The sequence below is a fragment of the Myripristis murdjan genome, chromosome 11, assembly GCF_902150065.1.
Source record: "Myripristis murdjan chromosome 11, fMyrMur1.1, whole genome shotgun sequence".
NCBI classification, from domain to species: domain Eukaryota; kingdom Metazoa; phylum Chordata; class Actinopteri; order Holocentriformes; family Holocentridae; genus Myripristis; species Myripristis murdjan.
This window is the reverse complement of record NC_043990.1, coordinates 7,154,218-7,169,987: the sequence shown is the minus strand read 5'-3', so window position 1 is coordinate 7,169,987 and position 15,770 is coordinate 7,154,218. Positions and strand designations below refer to the sequence as shown.

Sequence of the window (15,770 nt, the reverse complement as noted above, 5' to 3'; positions counted from 1 at the left end):
CTCCCTCAGCTCTTGGAGGACATCCTTCATATGACTCTTTGCCCTCAGTTCACGCTTCCTTGCAGTACTCTTCTCCCGCTCCAGTGTGATCACATTGTCCGTAGCCTGAATCAGTCTCTTCTTTAGGGCAATTGGACAGCTGGGCAGTGCAAAGGTGTGGTCCTAGCCGAAGGGATGAATAGGTTATGGCTGGCCGTCATTCTTAATCTCATCTGTGCATCCAACTGCCAGCACCATGAATATGAGAATGTTTGTGGCAGGGACACATATTCTAGCATGTTTCAATGAAGGCAGTGTGCATGTGTGCAGTGTGGGTGTGTACATGTCTAAAATGAGAGTCAGAAAGCAAGTGAGATAGGATTTAAATTGATCAAGGCCATGATGCTTACAGCTGATTAGGACATATATCAAGTACAGATACTCAAAACAGGCTAAGGCAGGTTGAAATTGCCAATGTGAATGAAGCCAAATAGGCCCTTGTGTTTACATTATAGTCATAAGCATATTTGATATACAGAATACAAAAAGCCTAAATGACACACCTGCTGTTTGGAGATGAGCTGGGAAGTTGAAAACGGATGGTATGACATCAGATCTAAGCCCGACAGTCCTGTCGAAATCCTCTGGCTTGAAGTGTTAGCAACAGAGCACAGACTCATCCGTGGCTCTAAAATCTTTTCTTTTGAGGTCGACCTCCCATTTCTTCCTAAGGTTCTGCTCTTTGGGAAACCTTCAGGGAGTGGGAAAAGTAACGTTAGCAAGAAAATTAGCTAGCTAACAGTTAACCATAACGTGTTGGCTAGCTACACACAAACCAACCCAAACCAATAGCTAATATTGCCTGTTTTCCTCCGCTTGTAGCACACACAGTGGTAAAGTCAGACACGTAGCTCATTTGAGTGCCTAGTTCTACTGATAATTTTTTAAAACAGACTTGATTCAGCCTTAACTAGTTAGATTGTTGGCAAGCGAGCGAACACAACACAATCAGCCTACGGAGGAGACTCCAGTCACTTTGGGGCTAGTAGTAACGTTATAGATGTCTATGGGTAAGTTATAATGACCAAATTAAACTAAACATGTGTCTTACCTGTGAAAGGTAATTCCCTGTTGTCTGGATTGTGCAGTACGCCGGTTTTTACAGTCGTAGGCTGCACAGTGTTGAGGCATTTTCCATCTACAATGCTGTGGTCCCACTCTGTGTTTGGGCAGTCGACCGCTTCAAGATGGCCGCCAACTCTGCCGTGGAAAAAGGGGGAGGGGCCAATCTAGCCTCTTTCTATGTCTATGGGGCAAATATATCCCTGCATGACGTCATGCGGGGAAAACTTCAAAACGGCCTGCTTGAGCACACATTTTCTGAAGGGTGGAACAAGCAAGAGAGAGAGACGATAAACTTTTTTCATGGGGGGGGGGGGGGGGGGGGGGGGTGTAAACAGGCTAGGGGGCGCATATTATTGTTAGAAAACCACTCTAAAGTGAATTTTCATAATATGGGACCTTTAAGTGTCTTAACGACTTGGGGCGTTTTTATCTGTCTGACCTGCTTTTACCCTACTTGCCCTTGCGCATCCTGAGGTCCTCCTGTACCGGTCTTTTAACTGTTCCCAACGTTAGAACGAAAACTCATGGTGAAGCTCCATTTTATTATCATGGCCCACGTCTGTGGAACAGCCTGCTGGATGGGGGGATTGGGGGTGTATGTCTTTTAATGTAAAGCACTTTGTGTTGCATTTCTTTTATGTATGAAAGGTGCTATATAAATAAAGTTTGATTTGATTTGATTTGATTTAAGATAGGGTTTAAAACGTGCTCTTAAAAAATCCACATCTCTCCCTGGTGCACATTTTTTAATCTGTGAGGTCATTCTTTGGATTATAAATCAGTTCTTCTGTCTTCCCTCTGGTTTTCTTCTTTTCCCTCTTTCTGTTTTTGCTGTTCATGTTTTTGATGTAGAAATAAATGATTGTTGTGCTGTTTTTCTCTTTGTAAGCGGCTCTGCGTCACTCAAACATTAGAGCTTTAGTCTCTCTTTCTACCAGAGTTTAGTTTTACTTTCACTTAACAACCCGAATTCTTCAAATCTACCTGGTAACCAATGTCATCGCAGCCTTTTCTGATTTTCTATTGGCCAGTGGGGTTCTTGTACCGCCCAGTTGTGACGTAAAACTCTGAAACTCAGACTGCGTCCTCTGGTCGAGACACAAGCGGCCAGCGGGACTGAGAGGAAGGTTTCACCGTTCAGACTTATTGATTATTGGGGAATTTATTTTTTTATCAAATCAAGATGAAGGAGTTTATTATGTTGGTCCTCTTCTGTCATGTTGCATCTCCAGGTAAGATCACATTTTAAATCTCTCCTCTAATTTCACATTAAGTTACTTTAGTAGATCTTCACATCTGACTTTGGTAAGACCTGTGTCGGACAAACCGCGAGTAAGAAGAATGAAAACATTTTAATATTCTAGATCGTTGTTGAATCCAGGGTGTGAATTTTAGGCTCTATATAAAATAAGACAAAACATATAAGACAGAAAAGCAGCAGATTAAGAAAACTTAGAGAAAATACATCACTAAATAAATGAATAAATAAGTAATATTAGCTATATTCTATTCTTATTAGCTGTATTCTTTAATTTCTAGATCGTCATACTTTCGATTCGTGTGACTTAGTTTATTGTAATAATTTACGAATAATTATCTCTCTCTCTCTCTCTCTCTCTCTCTCTCTCTCTGTGTGTGTGTGTGTGTGTGTGTGTGTGTGTTTAGTTTTGGGTATTTGTTATTTTTGTGTTTCAATTTTTAATTTAATTTCAGTTAACCATTTTTTAGTTTTTATAGTGACTTACTTTAAAGTTAAGACCAACAGGTACTATGTAATGCAACATAAATCGCTTTTTTTTTTTTTTTTTTTTTTTTTAATGTTTTTTGGATTCATTTTCACGCTCATCTTCAGTTAATTTAAAGTTGTGATGACTTATTAACATATTACCTGCACACAGAGCCTGAGTTTTTAACTGTACCAGTGAGCGCCATGTGAGGGCGCTGTGTTCATGTTGCAGCTGAAGCCAAACGCCTTCCCTCTGCGCTCACACTGACTGATATGACGCTGATCTGCTCAAACTTGTTCTCATCTTTAGCTTTTTCTTTCTTTTCTTTTCTTTTTGTGCTCAGCTGTGTCCTGTTACAGTTTTCTGTTTGCATTAAATGTGTGTGTTCACACACATTGCTGTACTCTCTTTTTCTCAGTGACTCCTGATTTCTTTTTTAGTAGCTCACTGTTTTAATGTGTAAATCTTTTACTTTCCTAGAAGCGCTTCAGGGGATAGGCCCTGTAAATTAACATCTGCTATAAACACCACGACACTTACACTGATGAACGCCTCTCACACTGTATCAGTCCATATCAAATAAACCTGAAATACATACAGAAATGGTCAGTATGACTAAAAAATATTATTAAAGGTGGAGGTAATTAATTAGATTACCACGTTTCATTTTAATCGAGTTGAATTTTCTTTATTCATTTAATATTTTTACTAATTTAAGTTTTTACTCATTCAACATAAAAACTTTTTAACTTAAATATTACACTTTTCTACATTTTTAATCACATCTTTTGCAGAGGAAAAAATCTATTTTGTCTATAAGCAACATAAACTGCAAAAACTGTAAATTGACATATACAGTGAGCAACAAAGGAGTTTATTTTATGATAAAAGAGTCAAAAACAAAAGATCTCATGAAACTAAATTCTCTTTCTCTTTTCATTAACTTTTAGCAGCTATATTTCTTTTCACTGAAGTAGGTTTTTCAACAGTTTTTTAAATGTTTTTTTTATATCAACAATGCAGGAATATAACAGCAACATACATCTTTTAATATAAATATTTATATGATATAATTGTGAACAAAAAAGCCACTTCCATATATTAGATTTATTGTAACAATCAGCATTATAATTAAAAGCCTAATTACCACAAGTCTTAAGGATCCTACGGTAAATTGGTTATCTGTTAGTATCAGGTTAAGAAAACTAAATCAGATGTGTACTTTCAAACTTAAGAATCAAAGATGGTGTTGTCAAAAAAAAAAAAAACAATTTTAGTTAACACAGGAGATCACCATGCACTTAATTACTTTCTCATTGTTTCTGGCACAGTCCATATGTCCATAAAAAACTGAAATAATCGGGTCCAACTCAAAAATCCTTCCAATTAGGCAAAAATACCCTTCAAAATGCAAAAATATAACTGAAAACAGCAATGCATTGCAAAAAAAAAAAAAAAAAAACACACACAACACAATCTCACCAGCAAATATTTCCAGGGAGTGGAGGAAAGGATGAAGTCCCAATAGTTCCTGTACAACACAGCGTTCACTCTTGCTCAGAGGTTTTCAGCACGGGGAACCTATCCCTCAGACCTGACTCTTTTCTCTGCTAAAGAGTAATTTTCTTAATTTAACACAATATAAATTAAATGTCCTCCCACTGTTCCCTGGTCTCTCCTCTCTGCTCCCTCTTTTCCTTTGTTCTCCTCTTTTCTCCTCCCGCCCCAAACATTCCTTCCATTTCAAAACTCCCAAACTCCCTCCAACCACACCCACACAGGAACAACACCAGTCACCACTGACATGACCATAAATGAATCCTAAATTCTACTCCAGTGGGCCAGGCTTACACAAGATATGAACACTAGGTAGATCTAGGGCCTCAACATTTTACTCTACCCCTTTATCTCCTAATCATGTGCTGGTGGTGATGCCACATTATTGCCAGTGAAATGTGATTATATATTTTAAACAGTACTGTGAAGTGGTTCAGATTTTAGGCTAATATAAAGAGTGTGAAATGCTGATTATTATTTTTAGATTTAGATGCAAATTACTACTACTACTATTACTTATTAATTAGTGAAGAGCAAACTACATTTGAAGATTTTAACTTTATCTTGAAATATCGAGGTTTAAAAAAAAGTGTTATTACTTGATTATTCTTTTTGTTTTTTAGTTTGTTTTTTTTTTTTAAACCATATTGGTCATAAATTCCAGGGAGAAAAATATTCTGAAAACATACACTTTTTTGTGTTGGGATAAAATAATCCTTCATGTATTTCACATTTAAATCTGAGAGTATGTTAAAATGACTGTGCTTTTAACAAAATTATTGAAAATTGTCCACAATTTGTTGATCGATGATAAAAAAAAAAAAAAACACATATGTTGTTATTGTTGTTGTTTCTCTTTAACATGAATATCAATATCAGTTTTGATGTTTTTTGCCTGTAGTTGTGGAACAGAAACGATATTTTCTGTTGTTGAGGCAGTTGGTTGTGTTTTATGATGACAAATGTTTCTGGTTGATAAATTGATAAATGTGAGTGACAGTTGTTCTGTGTTTGTCCCACAGTGCATCACTCCCTGAGGAATTTCTTCACTGGATTGTCTGGAGTCCCAAACTTCCCAGAGTTTGTTGTTGTCGCCTTTGTTGATGATGTTGAAAGTGATTACTATGACAGCAACACACAGAGGATGGTGCCCAAACAGGACTGGATGGAGAAGATCACAGACGATCTTCCTAACTACTGGGACTCACAAACTCAGATTCTTCAGGGCTCCCAGCAGGTCTTCAAAGTCAGCGTTGACACCTTGAAGAAACGCTTCAACCAAACTGGAGGTTTGTTTTCGTTTCTCTTTCTGCTGATAAAATGTTTTTTCATCAAAAATTGTTGTAAAGTTACAGACATGTAGCTTCACACACACACACACACACACACACACACACACACACACACACACACACACACCTCAGACAAATTTACATAGAAACATACATCTCTCTTTCTTGCTCTCTTTCTCACATACGCACACATCCTTTTTCACACCCACACACACACACACACACACACACACACACCGTCATCACAGTTTCTCTCTCTCTCTCGCTTTCTTCTCTCTCTCTCTCTCTCTCATACACACACACTGTTTTCACACACACATATATATACATACACACACATTTTGTCAGACAATTTTTATCTCTGTAACTCTCTCTCTCACACACACACTCCCCCCCACACACAAACACACACACACACACACACACACACATACAATCAATCCTCTCAGACAAATATACATAGAAACACACACACTCTCCCTTTCTGTTACACACACCTCTCTATTTCTCGCTTTCTCTTACGCACACACACACACACACACACCGTCATCACAGTTTCTTTCTCATACACACACATTCTATTTTCACACACACACACACACACACACACACACACACTCGCATACATTCTTTTTGCGCTCACACACACACTCATATACACTCACACACACACACACACCTATGGTTGAGCAACATGGCCAAAAAAATAAAATCTAGATTTATTTATTTATTCATTTTCAATCTAGATTTATTCATGTGTGAAATTTATTGAAATTGAATGTGTGTGTGGATCTCACTCTGGTCACTCTGGTCACTCTCTCAGGTGCCCACATTGTCCAGTGGATGTCCGGCTGTGACTGGGACGATGAGACTGGAGTCACTAATGGTTTTCATCAGTTTGGTTATGATGGAGAAGACTTCATAGCTTTTGACCTGAAGACAAAGACGTGGATCGCTCCAGCACCACAGGCTCTCATCACCAAACACAAGTGGGACGGACTGCCAGGTGAAACTGAGCGCTGGAAGAACTACCTCACTCAGGAGTGCATTGATTGGCTGAAGAGGTTTGTGGACTGTGGGAGGAGCACTCTGCTGACAACAGGTAGACTCACCTGACCTGATGTATGTGATGGTCACAACTATGTTCATATGCCTCTTCTGTTTTTAATATGCAGTATCATTACAGTGAATATGAAACAACATATAGAGACACACCGTGCATAAAACTGTAGTGTTGTTGCTGTTTTTTTAGGTTACACACACGTTTCTCAACTATTTCTGTCTTTCTTTGTTTCCTTACCTCTCTTCCTCCTGCCTGCTTCTCTCTCTTTGTCTCTCCTGTTTACTTTTCCCTTTCTCCTTCCTAATTAAATCTCTCTCTCTCTCTCTCCCTCTCCCCCTCCCCCTCCCTCCCTCCCTCTCTCCCTCTCTCTCTCGAGCAGAAGAAACAGGATTGAGAACAAAGAAGGGCAGAACGCAAAAAAGATGTGGCAGGCGAAACTAAGAGCCAGACTCAGATTGGAGTTCAAATTTTATAAACAGATGGGAGATTTGGAGGGTTTTAAAAAAGTGTGGTGTTTTAAAGATATAATTTGCTCTGTTGAAGAAGAAAACTTGCACCTTGCACATTTTTTATGAATTAGCACTTTATTTAAAATCAATGTCTTGAAATGAGAAAGATATAAATAAAGTCTTTTGTAAAAATCAAAATCAAATCTCTCTCTCTCTCTCTCTCTCTCTCTCTTTTTCTCTCCAGAGCTTCCCTCGGTGTCTCTCCTCCAGAAGACTCCCTCCTCTCCAGTGACCTGCCACGCTTCAGGTTTCTACCCCAACAAAATCATGTTGTACTGGATGAGAGACGGAGAGGAGCTTCATGAGGATGTGGACCACGGAGAGATCCTCCACAACCACGATGGAACCTTCCAGAAGAGCGTTGACCTGGACCTTTCATCAGTCAAACCTGGAGACTGGGGGAGGTACAGCTGTGTGTTTCAGCTCTCTGGTGTCGAGGAGGACATCGTCACCAAACTGGACCCAGAAGTGATCAAGACCAACTGGGGCAAGACTGAGATCAAACGTGATGGAGGTGGGAAAGACACTTCTGGTTTATTTGTTCAACCTGATTTGCAATGAATGTGTTTTGCTTTTGTTGTGCTGGTCTGTTTGTTTTTGTTGTAATGTTTTTGTTTGTTCTTGTGTGATTAGTTGGGTTTTTATTTTATTCATCATGATATTGTGTTTTTTTTTTTTAATTTGCACCATTTTATGTGAAGTTTTAATCATTAATTTATTAGGGCTGTAGTCAACGGTGGGGGGGGAATTACAAACAAACAAAAAAAAAGGTACTATTTTTAGATTAATTAACTGGGCAGAAGCCTACCTGGTAGCCTTGTCCGCCTAAATGAATTCTAAATAAACATAAACAACTAGTATTTGCAGTACATTAAATCGTTTTTGACCTAATTATTCTGCACTGAATGACACACACAGTCGGTCGGCTCTGACAGCGTTGCATCATGTGCACCTACGCAATATCATAGCCTATTATTTCCGAAAATAGTGCTATGTCAAGCTGCCGTCGTTGTGGGTGTGTGCGCCTGCAGTTATAAAATTATTAGACTAAAACTTTGAAATATGCCAATTCTGATATATTTATACTCAAAACTGACGGAGCAACCTAACGCAGACATGTTAGCTTACCGTTTTTAGGTGATATGCCATGTTGGTCATTGAGCTGTGATATGCCAACTGTTGTTTGCAAAGTTTGCATTCGACTTTTTTTCCCATCTATTTTGGTAAAATGCTGCCACACTGACGACGTCTTTGACATGGTAGAGGACTAAATGTTCATTAAACGTTCTTAATCTCTCAATTCAGAACATATGGGCCTACCTATTTGTCTCCAGTGGGTTGGGCAAATCCAGAATTGTGACTGTTACCTGTGAAACAGGCTGTTCTGAAAACACCCCCATTAGCACTTAGTGCTTTACTCCTGATAAAATTAACACAGCAAATAATCGACCAATCAGATTCTGGTCGACCAAGAACGCATCAACCAATAAATCGACCAGTCGACTAACAGGCTACAGCCCTATAATTTATCTAGTTCCCTGTCTTTGTTTTCACGTGCATTGAGATCAGTCTAAAATCCAACCACAAGCTAGCCTGCCCCCGATCATAAAAACTTGTGACATAAAATTGTCTTTGTTGTGTCAAAACTGAGATGAACTTACATAATAGTTTATGTTCTGAACTGCAAGTTTAAGAAAACACTAAGTCAACTGAGGTCACTGTTAAAACAGTTCATAATAATATATTTTTTTTTTTCCCACCAGTTTATATTCCGAACTGCAAGTTTAAGAAAACACTAAGTCAAGTGAGGTCACTGTTAAACCAGTGCATACATCTCATTCCGGTTCACTGATCACATAATTTGACCTTCAAACATCTGAAAAAACATCTAAAAATATATGCATCTCAAGTTAAGGCCCTCAAAAATATTAAAATGTTTTACATACTGTTTTTTCACCGGGCAATAACAGGATGTTTACACTCAAGAAAAGTTAATTAATTTACTGTTGTTCCTGTGCTGCTCATGTGTAGTTTCAGACCGTCCTTTAGCAATGTTCATTTGGAAGCAGGCTGGTTTTGCTCAGTATTGATTCTTTGTGTTTATCATTAAAATGGTTTTAAATTCCAGGAAGCAGTGAAAAGGTCTTAATAAAAGTCAGGAAGAAACGTCAGCTGTATTGACCACAGGACTGCGTTAATAGATTTGTAGATGCAAATATTTCATAACTAGATGAATGGATATAATGGATGGATGGACAGATTCCTCCTCTAACTGACTTTATACAGGCTCTGATTTCTTTAACTGACTCATTGATTTACTTGTTTATTTCGGCTCAACAGAGAAGCCCAGTGACCTGACCATCCCCATCGTTGCTGCTGTGGCTGTTATTGCTTTGCTCCTCATTGCTGGCATTGGATTCGCAGTGTACAAGAAGAAACAAGGTGAGGAACTCAAAAGTATTTCCCCATGTCATTTTTTGGTGTTTACATTCATGACTTTGAATTCATGATCTTATCTGGATTGGAGCAAGAGGAGAACAAAGCTAAAATCTTTGCTCACAAAAATAAGCAACCAGCAGAAAATATATTGTGGCATTTATAACTGTGACAACTAGAATAATATGCCTTTCTTCTTTATTTCAGCAAAATCCCCTCCATCTTGTAAGTAGAACTCACTTTTACTTGATACTCAGTGGATTTAACTTGGCACACTACTATATGTATAGATAATAACTTGAACATTATCAAAACTAACATGTTTTGAAAGTTTTATAGATGTGCAGTCAGACTATTTCTGGACTTCCTCCTCCACTAGTAGTTTATAAAAATCAATGATAGGTTGATGTAGTTGAATTAAACTAACTGTGTTTCTGACTTTGCAGCTCAGAACAGCTCAGAAACTGAAATTCAGAAACTGAATCCAGAAGCCTGATCGCCAAACAGACTACTGTGCACACAGTGAGTCATTTACTGGTACAAGAAAGAAATACTGATGAGACTATAAGTTTGTTTTTTAAGTTTTCTCAATTCACTGATAATGTTCATCTGATGTTCACTTTGTAGCTGTAAAATGAATATTCATCCAAAACTAATGAAGATGAGGGAAAAAGAAACCAAACATTCAGAAGAACAGAGTTTAATTACAAAATCAGAGATACGTCATTTTAAAAAGGTGACACATCTATAAAAAAATTTTGATAACACAAAATGTGTGCAAAAATTTGTCATGCATAGCAAGTAAATAAAATCCTTGCTTTACAATTTACCTGGCAGTATGCTGTTCTTATGAGTGTATATTGTTTTGGAACTGAACTTGTAAAATATATATGTTGAAGTATTTTGTGCATTGTCTCATCTGGCTATTTTCAGTCTTTTTTGGTTCTTAGATAAATTCTGCACTGGAGATTGTTGAAGATTGAAGAGGCACTGTCAGTGTCCTTCTGTGTAAGAACTGGGAAGAAATGGATCACTAGTTATTTATATCATAAATCAGAAACAAGGCCAGAGAGTTACAGAGTCAAGTCAGTCACAACATTATGAATACATAAATTACTTTTGTATTATTAAGACAAATCTGTCTAGAAAATCATTTTTATTAAAAAAACAAACAAAAAAAAACATTCTACAAAAATGACAGTACAGTCAATCATGACAGCAGATTATGACAATAATGCTTCAGTTTAGTGTTTATTAATTGGCCAAAAAAAAAAAAAGGTTAGATCTCTGGCCTTTCTTTATTTCAGCCAAATCCCCTTGTCCCGTCTGGAAAATATTCAGATGGGACAAGGGAATGAGAGGAACGTCGACCCTTGCTCCTGCAGATCACAACACAGTAATCTGAAAAACTTGGTGTACTTATTCTGTTTTGGCCATATAAAGGATGATTCTGCTTATTTTGATGGGAAAATGGTGTTTTTATTATGTTATAGCTTTGAATAAGTTTTGATTTGTTGGTTTTAGGCTTAATATACAACATATCCACAGCAGTTACAGTTTTAAATCTCCTGTGATTTTATCTGAAATGTTTTTTGAAGTTACTTGATGCTGGACTATCTTGGCTTACAAGAACTTCAGTGATTTATTTCCCAGTTATGTAAACATTCTGCTAGTGTTTCTCAGTTTTTACTGCTTGAATTCTTTTCTCACATCCTAAAATAAAACAAACTTTTAATATTTTGTTGAATGAAGATTTTTTAAAATTCTATGTTTGTTTTGATCTATTATTGTAATTTTTCAGCATATAAGTTGCTGGAGTTGTTGGGGTGTTGACAGTGTTTTCTCTGTATTCATTTAGCAGCGATGCTGCCACTGCAGTGAGGAAATCACCGCTGTAAGACAAATTATAAATAAAATAGAGTTTGTAATTAACTTTGACTAGTATCTAACAATAAACTAAGTGTATCCCAGATGGTTTAGAAGTATTGATTGTGTTGTGATTAAAATAAACATTTTTAGCACTAGAACCTCAGCTTAGACCCAAACAGAGACAGACATGGGCAAAACTAGAGTTATCGCCCTCAGCGCCAAAGCTGCAAAAAATGACATAGGAAACACTGCTGTGGGACTTTGTAAGTTTCTGTGTAAATAGAGGATGAGTGAAATGTTGAAAATGCGTTTTGCTCCAAATGTGTTTATGGGTTTGGATTGACTTAATGAATGTCAAAGTGAGTGGCATTCTTTTTTATGTCACTGTCTTTCTTTTCAATAAAGTCCCTGATAATCCAAAAGTCTGTTTTATTTCTTCTTCTTTTATTTTCTTTTTTTTCTTTTACTAGTATTCTATTATTTATTCATCTGTAATTACAGTTAAGATATGGCCTGGCAGACAGGCCTTACACAAAGCTGAGATGGTTATAGGTTGCAACCAAAAACTAACACAAGTCATCTCTTGTGCCATAACCTTGGTAGTGACTTTTCATGTATCATTTCCTGTCTTTCCCTTTGTTCTTTTAAATTTGTCTTAAGCATATGTTGTGTATGCCTTGCTGCAGACTTTATTTGCAAATATGGAAAATACAGTTTGTAGGTCTATGGCAAAATTCACACAGCGATGAAAGTGACCCAAATCTGATTTTTTAATCTTGTATCATCTTTTTGCCTTGACTGTCTGACTCACATTCATCTTTGTATGTGACCCGTATCTGACGTCAGTGTGAACAGATCTGTACCATGACCCCACATCTGCAACAAGCATGCTGCTGAACAACAAAAAAATCATTTGCATGTCAGTCCATCATCACACTTAATGAAATAGTGGTGCAGGCATTGATTTTTTTTAACTGTTTGCTGTGGTAACGGTGCGGTGGCAGTCAGCTGTTCAGGCAAAAAGAGCGTTGTTATGTGTCAAGCAGAGGCACATTGAGTGCTTGTGTGGTTTTCTTCCCCATGTTTTTCTTTCCCTCTTGCCTTTCTTTTTCTCTCCCATTCTCCTCTCCCCTGTTCTGTTTCTTTCTGTACACTAAACTCATTGTAAATAAATAACTTCAATCCCCTTTACTCCTACTCTGACTCATACAATTGTTGGTTGTTGTGTTGTCACCTTAAAAAGGGGATGTAACAGGCGTAAATCTATTGAATCCCATAAATCTCTTAAATTTGTAACCTCCTGTCTTCCTGTTATTGTTGCTGTGATCACCAATGGTTTGTTTTTGCTTTTGATGCTGCTGGCAATCAATGAACAATGAAAACGGACAGTGATGTTAACGTTGTCAGTGGGAAAAGAACACATGGATTCTGGTCTGAGCTTTCACACAGCATCGCACCAGATCAGATACATATTTTATTTAGGACCACATATGAAAATATTCTTGCTGGCATAAAAAAGTCAGATCTGTGTCATATTTGAGGAAAAAATCTGGTCTACACCACTGTTTACTGACTGTCTGAACATACTGTGGACTGAGGACCAACGACAGCTCTGATATCTGGAAGACACAGCAGGTCCTAGATCAGCTGCTACTCTGTACACCCTCAAGGCCACGTTGGCGCTGTGGTTTTCCCCTGAAAAACCCGTCACACTGAATCCTGCCTGGAAACCAGTTACATCACTAATGTCAGACTCTTGCTCAGTATGATCCTCAAAGATAATTTCTTACATCGCTGTTAATGATTGTGATGTATACATATTATATACAGGGGAAAAAAGTCTAAATACTTTCTAAACAATATACAATGTATAATGTGTACAACGTGCATTATATATCATTATAGCCTACATTTTACACTGTTGCTCCACAATAAAATCCCCTGTGGCTGAAAGAATTTATTTCCCGCATGGTTTTTAGGCAGCTTCTCACTGCTTGATTCCCTGATTTTAAGGTGACTCTCTTATATTGTGGACTCCCTTACACTGAGTTAGTTAAAAAAAAATTGCCTTGCCTTATGTCAGTGTATTAAATTGATTTTATTTTCATTTTTTAGGCATTTTTGCTGATATTGGACAGATCAAGGTAAAGATGGAAACAAGAGATGTGGAGAGAGCAGGAGCTGACATGTAACAAAGTCACGGTTTGGAGTGAAACCCAGGAAGTCACATTTTTTATTGTGTGGTAACCAGGAAACCCTCCACCCCTTCATTAAAAACTATACGGCCAGTCCAAAGTGTAACAAAAAGCTGCTCATCAGCCTGTGAGGCTGGAGTTGACTGACTTGTTTGTCGCGGGGAAAACCTGTGGTGCTGAGTTCTGCCTGGAAACAGATGACATCACAAATGGTGCCTTTACAGCTCCTGTCATATTCACACTTTGATGCTAATGTGCAATTTATATTGTGTAGTAAACCTCTGTTGCACCCCTAGAGATTTCTTTGATATTTATGTGTGTAGAATATGTACAAAATGCAAACGACCTTTTGGGGTTCCTGAACCACACTTTGGGAACCACTGGCTCATACTTTGAGTGAAAAAAAAATAACAAAAAACAAAAAATAAAAAGACAAAAAACAAAACAAAACTGAATGCTCAGTTTAAATAAAATTACTAGGAATATGTAGTATGGTAATCACACCAAACTAGTTTGACTCGCAGCGAGAGGTGGAGTAGTTTGTTTGATAAGATTTGACGCTTATGTTGGTGTTACTTTGAAATGTTGAAACACTCGGTTAACACGCCTAAAATTTTCAACCCCATTTCGTATGTAGTAAATGCAACATTTCTATTATTTGAGTATGTCCCTTCCCTCAGCACTTTAAGGTGTTTGACAGCTGGCAAGAATATAAACTTCAAGAGCAAATAAGGTTCATCTCATTTTTGTCCTAATACCTTGTCCCTGTTAATTTTGTACCTGACAATTTATATCGTAAAGCAATATCAACCCAAGTAAATTATTTCAGGACAGAGCAATGAGTTGAAAATTGGTCTTTATTTGAATCTGTGCATTGTATTTGTACAGTATGTCTGCTTTGTACAATCTTACAGCAAAAAATGCTACATTGAACCATGTTAGTCTAAACTACATTACTGTTCCTGTATAATACAGCATGCAGAAGTACATAGGCGGAACAGGCAGTCTTGAATGTCATTATCCAGACTTGACCACACTTTGAACATTTTGCTTTCTACCACCTGTCATTAAGTTATCCTCTCTGGAATTTTTGCCTTTGAATTGAATTTGAATTTGAATTGTTTAGAGCATTTAAAACAGTAAGTGATGGTGGCTACAAGACACCCGAGCAGCTAATAGTGGTTGGTTGGACATTTTTGAACTGAATGACACCTTAAAGCCAAAGTGACATATTCCTATAGGAGGGAACACACTAACTTCAATTACTTGTTACTTATTAATTAGAGTGCTTTTGAGTGACATAACCCATTCTCTGGTGACCATATTGGAGGTCCCCTGCTCTTTGGCAATAGCCCATGGTATTACAGTGCTTCCTAACCTTTTATCCCAACCATAACCATAGCCTGAAAGCAGTGCTTACAGACAACATTCGGGGCAAAAAGCACACTGGGAGTAGGCTGTGAGAGTTAAATAGATGTGGCAAATTTCTGTTTTAATGCCAGTCATTTGCAAATCGTAGTCTGGTTTCTGTTTAGCTATAACTTGTCTTCTTACACACACATTTAACTTGTTCACTTGATAATGAATTTCATAAAGGCTAGTGTTTGTTAGTGGCTGGTCACACACTGACACTGGTTGTTTTGCTGATTTACCCGGCTGGATATTTAGACAGCTAACAACATCAAAATCAGCTGTTTGTTCAGAGCTGACTCTTTCAGCGTTTACTGTATTTACTTTAGTTTCTGTATCACACTAACCAAATTACTGAGATAATTCATAAGACTTTTCATAATAACTTACAATTTTACTTAATTTACCAGCACCTACACAGCATTCTTTTTCAGGCATTTCTCTTTTTCTTGCCCAGTTCTTACACATTTATAGTCATAATTTGTGTGCATATAATCCTCAAAAGGACCTTCATGATGGTGCCAGCTGTGGTTGCTAAAAGACTTTTTGAGAATAGACTGATCAGTAGCATGTATCTGTGACACTTCAATCTTGCTTTATTAGGTTTC

At 37.5% G+C, this 15,770-nt stretch overlaps 1 protein-coding gene and 1 long non-coding RNA gene across 2 annotated transcripts; one reads left to right on the top strand and one right to left on the bottom strand.

Annotated features, from left to right (window-relative positions):
• Positions 1–1,199, bottom strand: LOC115368114 (uncharacterized). Its single transcript, XR_003928982.1, has 3 exons — positions 1,091–1,199; positions 543–730; positions 1–162 (listed from the first exon to the last, which is right to left on the bottom strand). It is a non-coding gene; the product is annotated as an uncharacterized LOC115368114 (long non-coding RNA).
• A 1,014-nt stretch (positions 1,200–2,213) lies between these two features.
• LOC115368102 (class I histocompatibility antigen, F10 alpha chain-like) lies at positions 2,214–11,524 on the top strand. The gene is made up of 8 exons (XM_030064094.1): positions 2,214–2,336; positions 5,411–5,677; positions 6,504–6,782; positions 7,437–7,766; positions 9,593–9,694; positions 9,896–9,913; positions 10,135–10,210; positions 10,631–11,524. The coding sequence occupies exons 1-7, from the start codon at positions 2,288–2,290 to the stop codon at positions 10,182–10,184; spliced, it is 1,095 nt and encodes a 364-aa protein (XP_029919954.1). The 5' UTR covers positions 2,214–2,287; the 3' UTR covers positions 10,185–10,210; positions 10,631–11,524.
• Positions 11,525–15,770: the final 4,246 nt, after the last annotated feature.

Excerpts from the sequence above, each read along its gene's own strand:
- LOC115368102 (XM_030064094.1), top strand. The coding sequence starts at position 2,288 with ATGAAGGAGTTTATTATGTTGGTCCTCTTCTGTCATGTTGCATCTCCA. Across the intron at positions 2,337-5,410 it reads CTGTCATGTTGCATCTCCAG|TGCATCACTCCCTGAGGAAT; the intron begins GTAAGATCACAT and ends TTTGTCCCACAG. Across the intron at positions 6,783-7,436 it reads GAGCACTCTGCTGACAACAG|AGCTTCCCTCGGTGTCTCTC; the intron begins GTAGACTCACCT and ends TTTTCTCTCCAG.